This window comes from Orbicella franksi, chromosome 9 (genome assembly GCF_964199315.1).
Source record: "Orbicella franksi chromosome 9, jaOrbFran1.1, whole genome shotgun sequence".
NCBI lineage: Eukaryota > Metazoa > Cnidaria > Anthozoa > Scleractinia > Merulinidae > Orbicella > Orbicella franksi.
In genome coordinates this window covers 28,646,075-28,664,289 of record NC_138153.1, presented here as the reverse complement: position 1 = coordinate 28,664,289, position 18,215 = coordinate 28,646,075, and the positions used below count along the sequence as shown (strand labels likewise).

At 40.2% G+C, this 18,215-nt stretch overlaps 2 protein-coding genes across 2 annotated transcripts; one reads left to right on the top strand and one right to left on the bottom strand.

Annotated features, from left to right (window-relative positions):
* The first annotated feature begins 135 nt into the window (after positions 1 to 135).
* Positions 136 to 12,611, top strand: LOC145497452 (carbonic anhydrase 1-like). Its single transcript, XM_081477256.1, has 9 exons — positions 136 to 969; positions 3,213 to 3,251; positions 3,999 to 4,052; positions 5,001 to 5,332; positions 6,215 to 6,310; positions 7,196 to 7,280; positions 8,279 to 8,460; positions 10,331 to 10,498; positions 11,664 to 12,611. Exons 1-8 carry the CDS (start codon positions 924 to 926, stop codon positions 10,463 to 10,465), a joined length of 969 nt encoding a protein of 322 aa, XP_081333382.1. The 5' UTR covers positions 136 to 923; the 3' UTR covers positions 10,466 to 10,498; positions 11,664 to 12,611.
* An 84-nt stretch (positions 12,612 to 12,695) lies between these two features.
* Positions 12,696 to 14,606, bottom strand: LOC145497858 (uncharacterized). Its single transcript, XM_081477719.1, has one exon. The coding sequence runs from the start codon at positions 14,227 to 14,229 to the stop codon at positions 12,790 to 12,792; it is 1,440 nt and encodes a 479-aa protein (XP_081333845.1). The 5' UTR covers positions 14,230 to 14,606; the 3' UTR covers positions 12,696 to 12,789.
* Between the last annotated feature and the right edge of the window lie 3,609 nt (positions 14,607 to 18,215).

Here is an 18,215-nt window from a genome sequence, read left to right as displayed (position 1 = left end):
AATCAAATTAGTGTTTTGGCCAAGTTTCAGAATGAACTCTTGAACAGAAGTGAACTAACCGTCGATTGAGGAACATAAATAACGAAAACAACAAACGAAATGGCTGAATAATTTATTTACGCTTGAGGCCCCACACAGGCAAGCTCGAATAACTAGCTGAAGATTTTTTTAAAAAACAGTGACTTGAAAAAGCATCCTGAATGTTTCGTTGGAAAACAGAAGCCGGCAATGCATCATTCAATTTTTCGTTTCGCAGCTTCTCAAAAGTTTTAATCTTATGGCCACAGATAACCCTTTCGAGTAGAGACTTGCGTCTCTTGACTTTGAATGTAACTAGGAAGCGAGTCGAGTCAGCCATAACCACGGTTACCGTAGTGTCCTCGCCATCTGTCCAAATTTGGGCAGGTTTTTGGTCATGTGGGCACTTCTGACTTGTGATACGTACAATAGTTTGTCAATTACACAATGGATCTTACAAGATGGTGGTAAGACGGGGTCTTTACCATACGGGCGGGGACCATTTGAAATGGAGTGGGGATTTTGTGACCGGCTTGGCAGAATGTGGCAGTGACTTGCAGGTACTGTGCAAATGTCAACAAATTAGGTTCTTTGTGGTAATAAAAAAAAATTAAAAAGTAAAAAATTAAGACCCAGTCATCACAAGTTCAGTGTTAACTAACGCAATTTTGCGCCTTTCTAACAGTAATCCGAGTGTGAAAAATTTTCGCGAGAAATTGGCATTCTTTTGACGTGGGTACCAATCAACCCGCAGACCATTCATGTTGTCAATCATTGAGGGTCTTTCCAAAGTTATTCAAGTGGAAATTTTCATCTGAGAGTTTTTTTTTTAACCCAAAAATAAGGCTAGAGATCTCTGCCTCAAGGTTTTGTTTACGATATCGTACATCTTAAGCAAAGTTGGCATGCGCCTTAAACGGATGTTTACCTTCTCTATTGTCATATTTACAGGTAAGGCGGTAAAATTTACATGTGATTTATTCGCAGATCAATTGTTCTTTTGTTCAGTTTGTTCGCGATCGTACATGTTTATGGAAACAAAACAAAGGTATATCCGAGCTGTTTTTATTTTTGAACTGTTTTGCTCCATCGAATTAATTTTATTGAAAATGAGGCCTTGTTAATTATCATTTAAATACCTCACTATTATTTTCTGACTACAGCCCTGTATCCCTTCCAATTTGCGTTCAAAAATATCCCGTTCATTGAGCAAAATGCCATGTAACCTTGATCCTACGTACCCTGTATTCCTATTTTTGTCTTTTATGAGTATTCCATATTTCTACACCCCCTACAGAGAGTCTCATACGCATGTTGTTTTGTCTGAAAGATACTGAAAAGAGGCTGTAGAAATTCAAGTTATAATTACGTCTCAACGGTACACACTGTGTTAAAGCGCATCCAATGTTTTCTGTGCGCACTATGCCGGAGGAATTTAAAAACGCAACATTACCGGTCATTTTGGATTTGTGTTTTGGGAAAACTTGGTCAGGGAAATCACATGATTAGCGTACCGCCATCGTTTCTGAAAAGCTCCGTTTTCAAAATGTTTTCCATCCACACTTAAACGAAAAGCCAGCGTTTTCAAATTTCTCCGGTTTGAAGAGCGTTTTCGAAAAGCTCTGTTTTCGTGACGGATTAGTGTGGACGGTAGGCCTAACCGCAGAAATAAAGCTGCGTTTTCAAATATCTCTGGCGTAGTGAGGACACTGCCCAAACCTTCCTTAAGATTACGGGGAAATGTATGTGTTATGTGTTCCGTTTCTCTTTAAACGTATTTCTGCGTACATAACTCATGCATCAGGGAATTACCAGCATTACTGCTGCTTGATGAAGTAAACAACAAGTGACGAGTATTTGAGTTTCTCATCGTTGTCTGTCGTTATCTAAAGCGATGGTTTCTCGCCAGGATATCTCTGAGTGTTAAAGTGTAAACGTAGAGGGTTGCTGGAAATCACACTCAAGAAACTCAAACCCATCTGCAAAGCCGTATTTTTCTTCCGCTGCGCGTTGGCATTGCAACGCAGCTGAAGAACCCTGCGAGATAACGATTCCCTACTTGTGCTGACTACACTAACACGAGACATTTAATGTGAATACAGTGGTACCCCGCCTTACGGCGACTTTGTTTATACGGCCACCTCGTTATTACAGTCACCTTCTTCTGGTCTGAACAAAAAACGATATACATACGCATCAGATGACTGACTGACGCTTCCCTAATAAACTACAGAAGAACCCCGTTAATCTGGCCACTAACGGGGCACAAAAGATGGCCATATTAACAGGGTGGCCTTGTGAAAGGGATTTTTTAAGTAAGAAAATGACTGACTGATTTTGTTAAGACCAGAATAAAGTGGCCGTAATAACGAGGTGGCCGTATAAACGGGGTGGCCGGAAGGCGGGGTTCTATTGCAGTCCATAAACGTCCCATGACACCCCGCGAGCTCTCGACCTTGCCGTCAGAATAACAATTTCTGATTAAGTCATCCCTTGATCGCCAGAAATTACATTTTCTGCTCGGTGAGAGACAAGAGGAGTCCTCTGCTCGCAACCGCCCGATTTCCTACCGTCCTTGCGTGAACTACCTCAGCATGTCGCATGTGTCATGCTTCGTCTCCGAAACGTTTGCATGCAAATAAATTGGCTTCATTAAAGAACCCGCTGTCCACTCCGTGCTTCTCAAACTGCAAGCTAGCTACAGATAAACAAACTGTTTTGGAATAATCGTAAACTATCAATCCTCACATCATGCTCCTTTGACAATGAATGGCGTGGTAAGGCGAATGTACAGCCATAGATTTTGCAGCTGTGTAAACATCTAAAGACCAAAGATTATCAGTTATGAATTTGATGTGTACGTGACAAACCCATTTTAGTGCACTGTTGCCAATTGTAACTTAGCCAATCAGGGCCGCAGATATTGTCGGCAGTCTCGCAAACGGACAGCGTTTTGAATCCTTTCTGTCAAGCGTGAGTTTTAAACCGGTAAAAACTTGTCAAAAACCAGTATTGATAATTTATTTCTCCCTGGTTGTGGACGGCGCCTTATCAAACGATTGAGCAGTTGCGAGCTAAACTTACCTCTCGTCTCTCACCGAACAGAAAGAGAAGAGATACTCTGTCTCGCAGGGTACGGCTGAAGAAACAGTCATCGAGAATGTTGTTTTATTTTACTCGCTTATTTCTTTCAGTTCTGTGGCTCAGCTTAAAAACTGGAGTTGTGCAGACCAGTAAGTTACATATGACAATCTAAAGGCATTACTTTATTATGTGAAAGGAATCTATATAATATCGTTCCAAGGGAATACCGTTAAGACACAAAGGAGATGTATGGTGTGCACGCGTAGACGCGCAAGTTAGGCGCGTCGAAGGGCTGTAAGGGCGATGATATGTAAGTAATTTTTGAAAAGCGATTCAAAATGGTTGAAGATAAGGTGCGGCATACTTGCACATGACTTTTGTAGAAAATTATGCTTACAGCTTTCCTGAATTCGAGCATAGTGAGGTAACCAAAAATGCGCAAAACTGGCTCTACGCCTTGGGGGGGAAGCACAGTCACGCCATACTGGCTCGCGAATCTAAAAACAAAGGTTTTAGGTATGTATCATTTTTCTGGTTACTTTCGTGGAAATTCTTAACTCAATCTTGGAGAAAAAATTTATGTTCAAGAGCAAACAACTGCGTTAGTGCGATCAGTTTTTCAGCAATTCGCGGAAAATTATTTCGGAATGGTCTGACGTAGCGGTCCATATTACATGGATCAGACTACACAGGGAAAAAATTGGTATTATCTTTTTCATCACAGACCAGTTTGCCAGTAAAATAAATTGATGAAACTGGTTCTCTTCCAACCTTTAAATCGGACTTGAATTAGTCTAAACAAAATCGACCAAAATCTAGAGAGCGTTAGTGGGAGACTAGGATAGGATACTTAATAAACTCTTTTTAAAAAATTGACAAATCCTCTTTGTATACAGCTGAGCTTGGTGGAACACCTTGGACCTACGACAGACAGATCCCAGGAGCTAAAGGTAACTACATTATAGCTTTATCAATATTTAAATAGTTCCAATATCATCTCCTACCAGAGTTTCAGCGCTCCAAATAAGTGGAAAGCTAAACGACACAGGAACGAAGTTTCGGTTGCAAAGTTCCGAAACATCTTGTGGTTGTTCTTCGTGAAAAAGAAAGTACCGTTAAATTTTCACAAAAATTCTAGCGTAAAATATTGATGACCATATCGTGGCCATTCTCACTCCACTTTGATATCACATCAAAGCTTTCACAACCGACTGGACAAAAAAGCCTTCAACTTTTCTATAACCGTTAAAAGCAAATATGATTGATTTTACAAGAAAACATTATGTAAAAGTTTCTTTTAGAAAACAGTCCCAAGAAAATTTGTGCGCTGATTGTTTAAAACATATATATATATAACACAGAACTAGCACGAGCTGTCGACATAATGATGACGCGAGCCAAGAGAATTTACATCTTGATAATCAAAGTTAACAAGCTGTTTTCCTTTTTTCGTCGCGGTGTTTTCTAAAAGAAATAGAAACATGTTCTCCGTGTTTCTATCGAGTTATAGAAACACTCGTGAAAGTTTGGGAGAACTCGAAAAAGCTGTGGAAACACTGCCTACGGCTCGTGTCCCCACAGAGTTTCTCGTTCTCCCAAACTCCCGCTCGTGTTTCTATAACTCGATAGAAACACGGTACATGTTTCCTATTTCTTAAATCGGCTTGATTCGATAATTTTGAGTTGGTGACATTTAGTTGAAAAACTCGGTTGGATACGGAAGTCAATAAAGTGCTTTGTAAGTAAAAGCTTTAACAAAGATATTTTTGATATTATACTTAAATGATGTAAACACAATGACCCAAGAGGAGTGCGAAGACTTTTCAAGCTTGCTTTAGGACTTACATCTAAATATAAATTATCTTGCTAGCCGTAAATGCATTTTTTCTTTTCTCAAGGCCCGGACGAGTGGGAAACCTTAAATGGTAATTGGTCCTGCAACGGCCGCAAACAATCACCAATTAACATTATAACTGATCAGGTTATGCAGAAAGATCCTACCAACCCGCCTAACCTGAGGCTCACTGTGGCGGGAAATAAACCAATCACAGGTGAGTTTAGAAACAACGGATACGCGCCAACTTTTTTCCTTGGAGAGGAGCTGACAGTCAAGCTGGCCGGCGGTCTACTGCAAGAGAACTACTTTCTGAAGCAATTTCATTTTCACTTTGGCTGTAATGACACTGTTGGATCTGAACATACAATTGACGGGAACACGTATCCAATTGAGGTAAGCTCTAATGTATTCCTATAGTTTCCAATCTCGTGAAGGAAATACATTACAAAGGCGCAAGCTAACATGGAAACACGTGTCTCTGCAACGCAATTATTAAGATCAGTACACAATTGGCTAAGTGACCACGTGATGAAATTCGTAACTTGCGCTGTTGGTTACCATAATAATAAATTGCAACAAAGATTTGACACGATCAAGCTGGAGTAGTAAAATCTGTTTTTTTCCAACAAAATCACTTCTTTTGTATTCTTTTAGTTATGTAATTTGTAGATAAATACTACCTGTGATATAAATAAACACAAGAAAATTTTCAAAGGCTAACACAATAACACAAGTCCGCGAATACAATTTGCAGTCTCTGAAAATATTCCAGTGGTGATTTAATCCAAATTGCACGAGAATAATCACGTAATTTAATTTGAATAGGCCGTTTAAAAAGACCGTACTTAGGTAGGCTGCAGTGCCCTTGACCTTCCAAATACTTGCCCAAAACTTTCCGAAAATACTGTATTCCCGAAACTTCCCTTAACGTTGAAAAATCTTCGGCGATCTCCGGTTGATTCCCAGAACTCTACAGTACTCTTCGGCTGATATACTTAACTCTTTAAAAATCTTCGGAAGGGTTCGGGTGATAGTCGGAGGTATTTGAAAATGATCGGGTGATCATCGTAAATCTTTGAAAGGGCTTGGGTAATCTTCCAAAGTTTTTGAAAATGTCTAGTTATCTTGAGTTATCTTTGGAAGGCGCGGGTACTTCAACCACCTTCGAAATACCTCGAAACACTCGTGTTACACTGAATTTCACTGCTCGTAGCAGTGTACAGCAATGGTGTTTTTCAATCTTACCCTCATTGTTTACTATCATTTCCCTACTAGTTGCACATGGTGTTTTGGGACAACTCAAATTATCAATCTTACGAATTAGCAGCTCAAGGGGAGGACGGACTAGCTGTTGTGGCTGTTTTGTACGAGGTAAACTGACACGCTTTGGTATGCCTTTCGCAAACTGAACTTAAAGATGATTTCCAGTCCGTACTGCGCAGTCTCAGCACCCTAATGTTTAGTGCGTCTCGCTCCGTGGAATAAGAATCGATGTTATTCGTTACGAACCACATACCTTATCTTTGAGGCCTTTCAAATTCTTTTTCCAACAGCTTCATTGATTTTTACAGCTGCGAAGTTGTTTCATCAAGTGATATGAGAAAGAACGAAGCATAAAGCTTCGCGTCCATAATGATAGTTAGCATGAAACTGGTTTACTTCATGTAAGTAGTTGCGAAATGTTACATTTTGTGATGTCTTACATGAAACAAGACAAAAAACGTAAACAAACTCTCAAGAGTACGCAGTACTGACTAGAAACCATCTTTAAAGCAACGATTTATAAAATAATGTAAAGTAAGGTTGCCTATTGTCTGTAAAACAATATGCTGTGGGTTTTGATTACTGTGTTAAAAGTTATGATGGACGTAGTATATATTTCGGTTGTGAGTATAACATTCAAACGTAAAGGGGGAAAAGTTATGAGTAAACTCATCTCTATAAAACAGAGATCATGCAACTGTATACACAATATCATATTCCATTTTAAATTTGTAAATTTGTCTGTTTTTTAATGTGATGTTTTAAGTTTCTCTATTTTCTGTGTGTTGATTCATTTTGTATAAAAGCCGCAGAGAGCATTAAAATCTATGCCCTCTTTCAAACCAAAACGGCTGAAAAACCATGCCCTTTGGGGCCGCACATACCTATATAGGCCATACGAGGCAGTACCCCCAGGTTTAGGCCTCTTTTGGTCCTCGACAATCTCTTAAAAACCTCATTGTATTTGTTTCTTTCTTTGTTTGTTTCTTGAAGCTTCCAATGGCAAACATCAAGACAACTCCACCAAACGTTGCATTAGATAAGATTGCGCAATTGCTGAACAACATTGTCGATGAAAGTAAGTTAGCCAGCATATTTAGATATGGCCATTCGTGTTAGTAACAGCTTGTAGTGTTCCGGCAATCAGAATCAAAGCAATTATATGGCAAAGTGTATACATTCGAAGGCACGTTAACGGAAGACCTCAATTTGCAGTAGATATTATCTGGGGTAACGACTGGATTTAGCACCCGGGGTGCTAATATTCTTTAGGTGGCTCAAGGGAGGGCGCTTATTCGAGCTGAATGGGCGCCTGTTATACAATGTTGAGATGAGAAAGCAGATTTATTATTCATTAGTCTAGTCGGTCTTTTGATGTTCATGTCTTGAACAGTCACGATCGCTATGGCGGCGTTTACTGGAATAGGGATGCTTATTAAAAGAAAACGGCACTCAGTGGAAAGCGCTTATAAAGAAGCGCTTATTAGAAGGAGGGCGCTAAATCGAATTGTTACTTTTTAGGCTACTGGCACCGTGGCAATAAGATTCGATAACACTCTCGAAATCACCGTTGTAGATTTAAAATAGTGTCTTATCTCACCGTCCCCATTGATTTTTTTTTTTCTGGGGTCTGGGACATGGAAGCAGAAGTCCGAGAACAATGAGAATGGGAAGTCAACGGGAAGTGAGAAAAAGGGAGGTTCGAGTGGAGAGATTTTAATTATGGCGGAAACCGGGAATGAAACATTTTGCGAGTTAAAAAGAACAAAGAAAGGGGAGCCACTAACGTATTTAAAACTAAAACACTCTGGAAAGTGGATGGTTAAGAAATCCCCTTTTAGATAGTTAGTGTAAAAGTTTAGTCTTCATTGCAGTTGTAATTCAGTTTGCTTTTCACGCTGCGCTTCTTCCAAGAGGAACGTTGTCTGCCATCCAAACAACGGAGAACTACTCAACGTGATCCGACATTTTATTATACCGCTCAGAATTTTTACCAATCTTGAACTAAAAAAGGCAGACACTCTAAATGCTCACCACTACATCGTTCGAATTATTTATCACATTTTTTGATACCAGACAGCAACCACGTGGTTACTCAAAGCGCAGCGATTCACATCGAGGACTTAGCACCACTGCTCGTTTCCCCGGATGTTGCCGACAGGTTTTACAAATACAAAGGATCTCTCACAACTCCTGGATGTTATGAATCTGTCACGTGGTTTGTCATGAACAACCACCCGCAAATAACCGAGAAAGAGGTAAGTAATAATTTAACTGTCTCACGGCAATCTGTGGTCCTATTCACACTACGCCGGAGAGATTTAAAAAACGGGGTTTTCACTCCAAAAACACATTAAATGTTTTTCATCTACACTGCGTGGGATAAATTTGAAAACGCAACAATCACGAAGGGCATAAAAGTTCGAGTACACCTTTAAGGGTTAAGGTTAAACCCGTGACTATCAAGACTTCATCGATTTAGAAAAATTCCGTTTCCAGAATGTTTTCCATCCACACTAAAAGGCAAAGTCGATGTGTTCAAGTTCCCCCGGTTTGAAAAGTGCTTTCGAAAAAGTTCCATTTTCGTGACGGATTAGTGTGGACGGTAGACCTAACCATAGAAATAAAGCTGCGTTTTCGAATTTCTAGACGGGGCCTATGTCTAATGCTGGCTTTTGACCGTTTTGTTAACATTGTTTTATGAGATCTTACTGTCACGCCAGTAAAATATAGTTAATGGAGCGTGACGTACGTTCTGAATGAGCCGTTCATGGCGGCATCACTTTCTATAGAGCTATTGAGCAGTTATATTCCAAAGGTCAAGAAACTGTAAGCGTTATTGTAGCTAAACCTAAAACATTGTAGCTTTGTTATCTTCTGAACGTTATAACGTACCATAGCATTGGTGCAAAGCATTAAAGCACTATTCATGTTTAAGATGTTACACGTGTTAGGGTAAGCTGTTCGGTAGTACAGCCTTTTCTACTGGCTTACAAGCAGACGAACGTCTCCGTATAAAAGCTCGGAAAACTGTTCGGAGTCCATTCTGAGTTCGTCTAAGCAACGTAGCTATTACTTATTGTAAATCTATCGTTTAATTTTCCCTCCCTCCCTCCCTTTGGAGACGAGGTTGGTCATGTCTTCCTGCATAATAAACAAGGGGTCACTCCTGTGTGGTGCGGTTAAGTCTGCGCAGCGACTTCCCCCAAGCTTGTTGTTTTTTCATCGCCTTTGAACATCGCTTGCTAACCGATACTCTTGTCCGATCCAGCACGTGCTGTCTGTCATTCAGCTCGTAGTGCTGGGGAGATAAGTGAGGTTGTTTTGTCACGCTATCGCCGGAAGTCGCATGGGCTAACCAAACGCAAGGCAGTGTTCCCCCATTAACGCCATCACGAGTTGTTTGTATTTGAGTAATAGCTCTGGTTCAATCGCAAGTCGCCACGGTCAACTTACTTTCGCTAGGAACAACGACATTAACCAGCCTTTAAGTGAGGCAAAAGTATTACAAATGCATGTAAAGGTGATACTTAAGTATTTTTTGCATCGTTTGACCCGTTTCATAGATTCCGGGGTGGGGAAACTCCCTTATATGAGCTGTACAGGTATGTGAGACCCGAAAGGGTATGGTATTTCAGCCGTTTTGGTCACAAAACTGGTATCGATTTGGTTTATATTTTGGTCTCAAATAGGGTATGGTTTTTGCACTCAAGTCTTGAATTGAGAATTCCTTTTTTTTAGAAAATGCTACTTTTTCATCATCACCGATAAGACCATCAACAAAAGCCCTTTACAATGACTTTAACATCGGTCTGAACTAGGGAACTAATTGTGCAACTATTAGGCAGGTCTGAAACAGGGTACTGATTTAAGGGTCAGGTCTTAAACAGAGTATCGATATTTTTGGTCAGGTCATAAATAGGGTAGGGAATATTGCAGATTTTAATAATAATAATAATAATAATAATAATAATAAAATATTTATATTTTTGGTCTTAAATACGGTAAGAGTTTTGGGAAGCGGGCCGCACACCCACACCCAACATTTCGGCGAGTACTCCCAGGATCTTAGATATACACTGTAACTGGAAAAACTAAAAGTCATTATTTTCCTCATCCTCAATATAGATTCTGGCGTTCCGAAATCTAAAGAGCAGCAAAGCGCATGCGCAGGGTCCGAACGCAGGACGCATGTGCAATAACTTTCGCAACACCATGCCGCTGAATGGTCGACAAATCCACAGCAACATCGTCCTGGAGTGAACAGAAACAACTGCAATGACCTACCTTACCACGGTTAGTATGTGGAAAATGCAAACAAACGAAGGGATTCGTTTCAGGTTTTTTCAAAACACCCAACTGGGTAGTGATTAGCTCTGCTGCTATTTTGCAAATTAAGCCCCGGCCAAAAGATCGCAACATTTCAATGCAACATATCGCAACATTGTTGGCCCAGTATTTGCAAGCCCCGCCTAAGCGATAGCAACATTTCGACGCAACATTTCGCAACATTGTCGGGCACAACATGTTACGTGCGTTTGGCCACCCTGTTGCGACGTGTTGCGACATGCTGAGTATTGAAAATCGAACAAGTACGCATGCCTGGGCGCAACATTGGTGCACGAACCTGGCCAAACGACTACAACATCATGCAACATCCGCAAATGTTGCGTGAAAAATTTGACCATTTTCAAACTTGAGCCAACAACACCCATCATGTCCCAGCATGTCGCAACACGTCGCAACAGGGTGGCCAAATGCGCGCAGCATGTTACGCCGAACAATGTTGCGATAGGTTGCGTTGAAAGGTTGTGATCGTTTGGCCGGGGCTTTACGTGTTAGAAGTGGCAAGTACTTGAAAGTTCAGTAAAAGTTGAAAATTTTCGGTATTTTATAGTAAAGATTGCGATTTATTTGCGCTCTTAGCCCTTACTTCTTTAATGCCGTAACTAACTTTGTTCCCTAAATAAGAATTTTCTCCTCCTGGCTCAAGGAAACCCTGAAACGAGGTTAAATGTCATCAAGAGTGAAACCGAGAAGTAGCAATGAACCCAAAAAAAAAAAACGACAGAGATAAAAACGATGAAGGGAAACCTACAGAAATTCAGTATCCAGAACTCCCACTGATAGATAAAGGGAAGGAGTTTTTGCTCGTTTTTAGATTCTTCCGCAATCCACGGAGAGTGGGAACTGGGTATGCGATCACTTCAGTTATTAGTGTCAGAGTGTGGTCGCAGATTGCTACAAGTCGACCTCATGAGTTTCAGGGTAGAAAAGCTAAGCGAGCGGAGCGAGCTGCTAGGTTTTAGGCCGCCGAGCGACCGTGCGATGGTCGCCAAGCGCCTTCGTCGGTGGGTCATGAGAAAACAAGACGAAGCACTCTCCTGAAACTCTATTTGGTCGATATTTGGGCAGTAACCCGGTCATGTGACTTGTTCTAACAACGTTCTCTTTCTTCTAGGTTGTTTGAGCGCTAGTTCCACACTGGACAAAGAATAAAAGCTTAAGTAAAGTTACGAAGTTGCTGATAAATGAGTTAAAAGAATCCGGGTAAAGTGAATGCGCACGCAGTGGTTCACAGATACAACCTTATTTTGCATTTGTTAAGAATATCTTAATTGTACATGAACTTTTATATATTCACTTATATGTGAGTAAATTAACAAACGAAAAAATCGATTAGAGTTCTCTATGAGGCAGTCGCCTTGAATCATGCATGATAAATAAAGGCTTCATTGTCGTTTTGTTGCTGTGGTAGTGGGGGAGGCGTGTCTATTGCGGATTGAATTAATAAACGAGGTGAGAAGTAATATATCAACCACGAAAGACCGTGTTTGACCACATTTCCAAACACCGAGAAGGAAGTTCAAAATACGACGCGTAGCGGAGTATTTTTGACGAACTTTGAGGTGTTTGGTAACGTGGTCAAACACTGTCTTACGTGTTTGATATATCTCGTCAATCGAAACTAAAACTAAGGAGAAAACAGAGAAATAAATCGTAAAAATATATGTTAAGTAAAATCAGATATCCAAACACCGTCACAGTCACGATATTCTTTGTTTAGATTTGATGAATTGTTAATACATTTGAGAAAGCTGGATTACACTCATTCCAGGGAAAATGTATATTCGTTTTGAATTAAAAAAACGTCAGCAGTCATTCTACTTACAGAAACCATATTGACTACATTAACGGAAGGGCAAGAGAGTTAATCCCCAAATAGACCTTCAAATTATATATACTACACTATCATAACTAGGAGTGTCGAAATAAAATTATAAGGAGCTCTATACATGAATATTACAAATGTTCCTTTGCTGACAGCCACATCGTCTTTCCAAACTATGCTTAATATTTAAAATCTATACTATCATGAAGAGGACCTTCACTCCTTAGTTAAAAACAATAAAAACGTTGGAATTTGTGATTGAGGGATCACGAATTCACGTTTGTAACTTTAGCTTTATATGCTTAACATGATAACTATTTCAATAATAATCAGTCTCAATCCATCGGGCAATCAATCAGTTAATTGATTAAACAGTCAATCATTCAATCAGCAGCCATGGCAACTAGTCTCCTTGTCACAGCCTTTGTACTTCAAGAGGAATCACTTCTCTCAGTCGGACTTGTTCGCTTCCTTCAACCCTGCATTCTACATCACGTGCGCTGGACAGTTCAACGTGCTTTTCGTTCTGCACTGCGCATGTCTTGAAACATGAGTACACTGCCCGGCGCCAAGCCTGCCTGTAGGTAGCGTCACACAATGGTAACAGGGAAGAGATTGAAGACTGTGTGAAAATCAGCCACGTAACGAACATGTGTGCTTGATGTGGATAGTCAACGGAGCAGATTTGTAGCACAAGTGAAACATAAAGAGGCAACCAGCAAAACACTGTCAGACAACACCTCAGCATCAGGAAACGAGACAACGAGCGCTGTTGCTGGAAACCTTTGAATGGAGGCAGAAATCGTGGACTCTGGAAAACGTTCTTCATTTTCGTCAACCTTGGAAACTTGTAGGGAACTCTTGAGGAAATAACAAATGGATCCCCAGGGGAGCCACATTCGATCGTACCGGAAGCAGTGCCCGGAATTGGGCGGTCACGCGTTTCCGGTGCTGAGCAGGGATCACTTCCGTTTCCTCCGCTTTGTTTGTCAATTGCCCTTTCACGGCTAAGAATCTCCAGCAGCACACTTGAAGGTCCTTGAAGGGAACGAGACCACGTGGACGCCTTCCTGACTGACATGGGGCTGCTATAAGACGACATGACGCCAGACCGTCTGCCAGATAACACACTTGACCGTCTGGACGATCGGCCTGACTTGCACGACGATTTGGCCGACGTTGAATTCGAAGAAGACGCGTTAGTTGTCATCTCAGGGTCGTTAATCCTCGTTTCTAGTTTATGTCTCTCCCAGAACAGCTGCACTGGGTACGGTCGCCGTCGCTTTATTGCTCTGACAGCAAAAAGGATGGTGATGGAAATGATAATGAAAGGACAAGCGAGATAAAGGATAGAAAAGTTTGAAAAGATTTTATCACTGTTTTGTAAGATACAGATGTGTGATAAAAGGAGGCCATTGTACGAGCTCCAGCCCAAAAGAGGAGGAACACCTAGAAGCAACCCTATTGACAAACACACAACAAGAAAAACAAGTTCTGTTCTTTTGGCCTGGTGTCTCTGATCTGACTGAATCCTATTTTGCACTTTTTGACAGAACACAGCAAGAGAGAATAGAACCAAGAAGCAAGTGATTTGTGCCCAGGAGCTCAAAAAACTCAGGCTCTGACAGAGTATGTTGTTATGTTCCAGCCAAGTCGGGCCCATAATAATAGTCAGGAGCATGTTGCCTGGACCAAGCAGTGTTGCAGTGAAGTCGAATACCGCCAGAACTGTCACGTGAGGGCATCTGAGGGTTGTACGATAAGAAACAAAGGGGATAGCAAGATTGCCACACACGCCAAAGAACAAGAGCACAATGGCGAGTAGCAGTTGAAGAGTACTGGGAACAACCAACATGATCGGATGGATAAGCACTCACGTGACCTGCCGGTTTACTCCCTCGATTCAATGAATTGATAATCTGAAGAATTAATTAAGAAAAAATAAAAGGCGTTAAAAACTGTCAGGTACTCGTCGATCTATAATTCATTTTATTAAAAACGGAATCATTGAATAATGTAATTGGCCTAGCCATCATGGTATATGAGTCAATACCGTGCTCTACAAATATGGTAAAAGTGCGCGTAATTTTTCTGGGCGTTTGTTTGTTTGTTTGTTTGTTTGTTTGTTTTAATTTTTTTGTATTTTGGGGGCGTTTTTAATAAAACAATTATTCCACTCGCGCTTGTTGGATATGAGACGATTATAGCCAACCCGGCGCTGCCCGCCTCGTAAGCTATCTACCATCTTGTATCAAACACACGCTCGTGGAATAGTTTGTAAATAGTCAAATACGTTTAGTTCTCTTTTGGCATAATTTTATGTGGGACTGTCGTAAAATCATTAGGATCCATTAACAGAAGGAGATTTAATTGCGACATTTGTGAGCACTTTGTAGGTTTGACTTAGTCGTAAATTGAACTAAAATTACACTTTTAGTCAGTCACTAACTAGGTCGGCGTTTCAAAAGCTCAACTTTTTTCCAAACACGATCTTCAGTCGTTATTTCTTCCTGCATCCAAAGGAAAAAAACGTGTTTAGTCAATTCAGTTAAAATTGATTCAACTTCAGTTACTTTCAAGTTACACAAATCTTGAGCATCTCATGAAATTTAATTAAGTGACTAGCTGAATTTTGTTCAGTTCAAGGCTAACACGAAGGTCGACGTTTAATTTGGAGCCAGATGACAAAACAATTCGGTCAAAAATATGTCGCACGCAAGAGTACTGAGGTGAAAAAATCGCACTGTTTATATCGGTGCTAAATTCCTTAGCACTACTTTATTCTACACCTAATACAAACTCAAGCCTCAATCTATCACTAAACGCCGCATTATAAAAGCATTTATTAAACACTTTGTACTCTTTTTTTGAAAGTAGACATCTATAGTGTTTAAAGTTTCTCCTTATCCAAGCTTTTCACTGAAATAAACCAGCACACTTCAGGAGCGTCCAACATAGGTGTTTTCAATCCCGCATCCCGCCATTAATTCATTTCGCGTCAATCCCGCCATCCCGCCCCACTCAGAATGCTTATATGCTGATCCTGCCTGGATAGAGTGGCAGTTCTCTGCGTAACGTCTGTAATGTGTGATTTTCTGTTTTTTAATCCCGCATCCCGCCCTCAATTTTAAAACTATCCCGAATCCCGTCTATCAAAATGAGCAAATCCCGCTCCCGCCGAAATACTGTATTTTTATTCCGCATCCCGCCATTAAAAATCCTGTCATCCCGTCTCTCCCGGCCCCATCCCCCACTCGGGGGCAAGGAACTAAGCATCCCGTCTCTCGCCTTCATTTTTACCCTCATCCCGCATCCCGTCAAACCTATGTTGCGCTCTGACTTCAGCTCTCTTCTAACGAGATCACACCCTGCCCAATGTTTTACGGAACAAATTGAACATTTCGCGCTCAAGATCGCTGTACTTGTAGTATAGAAATACGGAGAACAATCAATGATAAATTTTCAGTTAAGGGTAAGCTTTAGTCTCATTAGGTAATTATTATAGTTTTTAAGGTAATCACGATTATTTAGTGGGAGTCAAGTCGTGAGTCCTGAATCATTTCACGTCACGCCAAAAATCTCACTTACCCTAAATCTCTATCAGTTGATAAAATATAGAATTCACTAGTAACTAAACATTTACAAAAAAAAAAATTAACTCATTCACAAACGTCGCATAACTGAAGCCCTAAAAGGAAATCATGCTATCCTGTAAGCGGCGAAGCGAAGAAAACATTCATATTTTCACGTCTCTTTTTTTTCGCATCGCCGCTCGCTGAGGCAGTTGTCCGTTTCGTAAACGGTCGTTTCGTAAATGTTTACGAAACGGAAATCGGCCTCGCTGAGCCAGATATTGCGAAGTGAGTTCAACACTTCTTCCGAAAAAGAAAAAGAAAACCTCTGACACCTAGGATACTAGTCCTTAGATCGATCTAAAAAAAAAAAAAAGTACAGAGAATAACTGTTGTTTTTAGAGAGCAAATACAAATCTCGCAAAAGTATAAAAAGCGGGCTAAACTGAAAAGGAAGGGCAAAAGTTTAATTTTGCCTTTTGCCGAAAAGGTCATTATTAAATTCCCTGTGATTAATTTTACAGAGAACAGACTTTCCATGGTTTTCCCTTTCAAAACTGCGTCTACTTCGAGCTTTTTTCAGCATGTGGTGCTCGGCGAAAACAACTCACCTGGCAAAGCCTGATAAATACACAGGTTCATAAAAACAACAGAAACATTTCCATATTCATCTAGTTAACGCATGGACTTAAAATATGAAGAAATTCTCCATCATTATTGGCGATTTCTGATTGTCATATGTTCTGCGAACTTGTGGTAGAAAAAAATTAGACTTTGATTCCTGTTATCCCTAAGGAACTAAAGATGCAAAACACAACCAAACGTTGTTTGCTTTTATATAACGCAGATCAACAACAACTTTTTCAAAATCTCTTGAGGAATATTTGTGATTTGCCTAAGGTCACTATTAAGGGAGAACCTAACTACCGCCAAACTTATCGAAATCAGAAATATCGCCCATTTGAGAAAAGATAACCTTAAAAGTCGCTTGAAACTTTCCACCAAGATCATGAAATCGAAGAAATCGCTAACTGACTTAAATTTTCGTTTAATTAATCTTAGGGTAGCCAAATTGCCAAATTAGCTTGTCGTTAAAAATAATAATACGGAGGTAATTTTGTTGTGAGCCGCATGTTAAAAATTTAGCCAAATGTTCTGTTCTTTAACAGAAAAGAGATTTATCCAAATTTTCACCCCTACTGAAAATTTACGCTTTACGTCAGCTTGTTCTTATGAGTCAGAATAGAAAATTTAGAAAAAACTGTAGTCAACTATGATCACCGATTGCTAAAAAAATATATTCCCTAATCTACTCGAATGTAACGGTGCATTGAGACTTTTACAAACGTATATATTCTTTAAGTTACTGGAGACTCTGAAGGTGACCCAGGTATAGAGCAGAACTTACCGGCCTAACCAGGTGCTCTAAACGTCTTCGGGCAGACAGACGCGATGAACGATTTCCGAACTGCTTTTTTCTGTTACTGAGTAATAACACAAACTTAGAATCAGCAACAATTTAACGGCCAAGTAAAACATTTGTCGCTATTTTCCTTCTAAAGGAAATAAGTATTCGAAAATCCAAAGATTAGAGCAATGAGTGTTGCTATGACGCCATGGTGACGTAGCACAAGTTGACTGGAACAACTGAAGGCGTGGCTTAATTAGGAAACATTGTTGCCGAAGGAAATGTTTCTCACTATGGTCGAGCGTAAAAACTTTCTCAACCGAAACGTTTCTATTGGTTAGTTCATCAATCAATGGTAAACAGCCTGTGTTTTGTGCTCGGTCTAGGCCAAAAAGCGAACAAAAACATACAACAAAGAACTTTTTTAGGGTTTGATAACCATTTCCCTCTATTAGCTACGAAACAAACAACCATGACGTATGTGAGTTCAAAATGTGTTTTAATTTTTATTGGGGCGTAACAGAGCAGCGGCGGATTGTTCGAAAGCCAGTTACGGCTAACCGAGGATTAAAAGTATTTGTATTACGATCCGACCTCCGTGGTAAGGTCTTGAGAGATAACAGAGAACTTCATCTCCCTAGAACTAAAACTGCTATGGGCCAGTCCACATTCAATTCATGTACGCTGCTGCCAAGGAATGGAATGACCTCCCAAACGACCATCGAAACTGCAGTAATCTGAAAATTTTTAAAACTAAACTTTTTAAAATTTTTAGTGATTTAGACAAGACTGATCATAAATGTAGTGTTTACTGATTATTTTTTTAGTATTGTTTGATTGATTATTGTTTTTTATCATGTA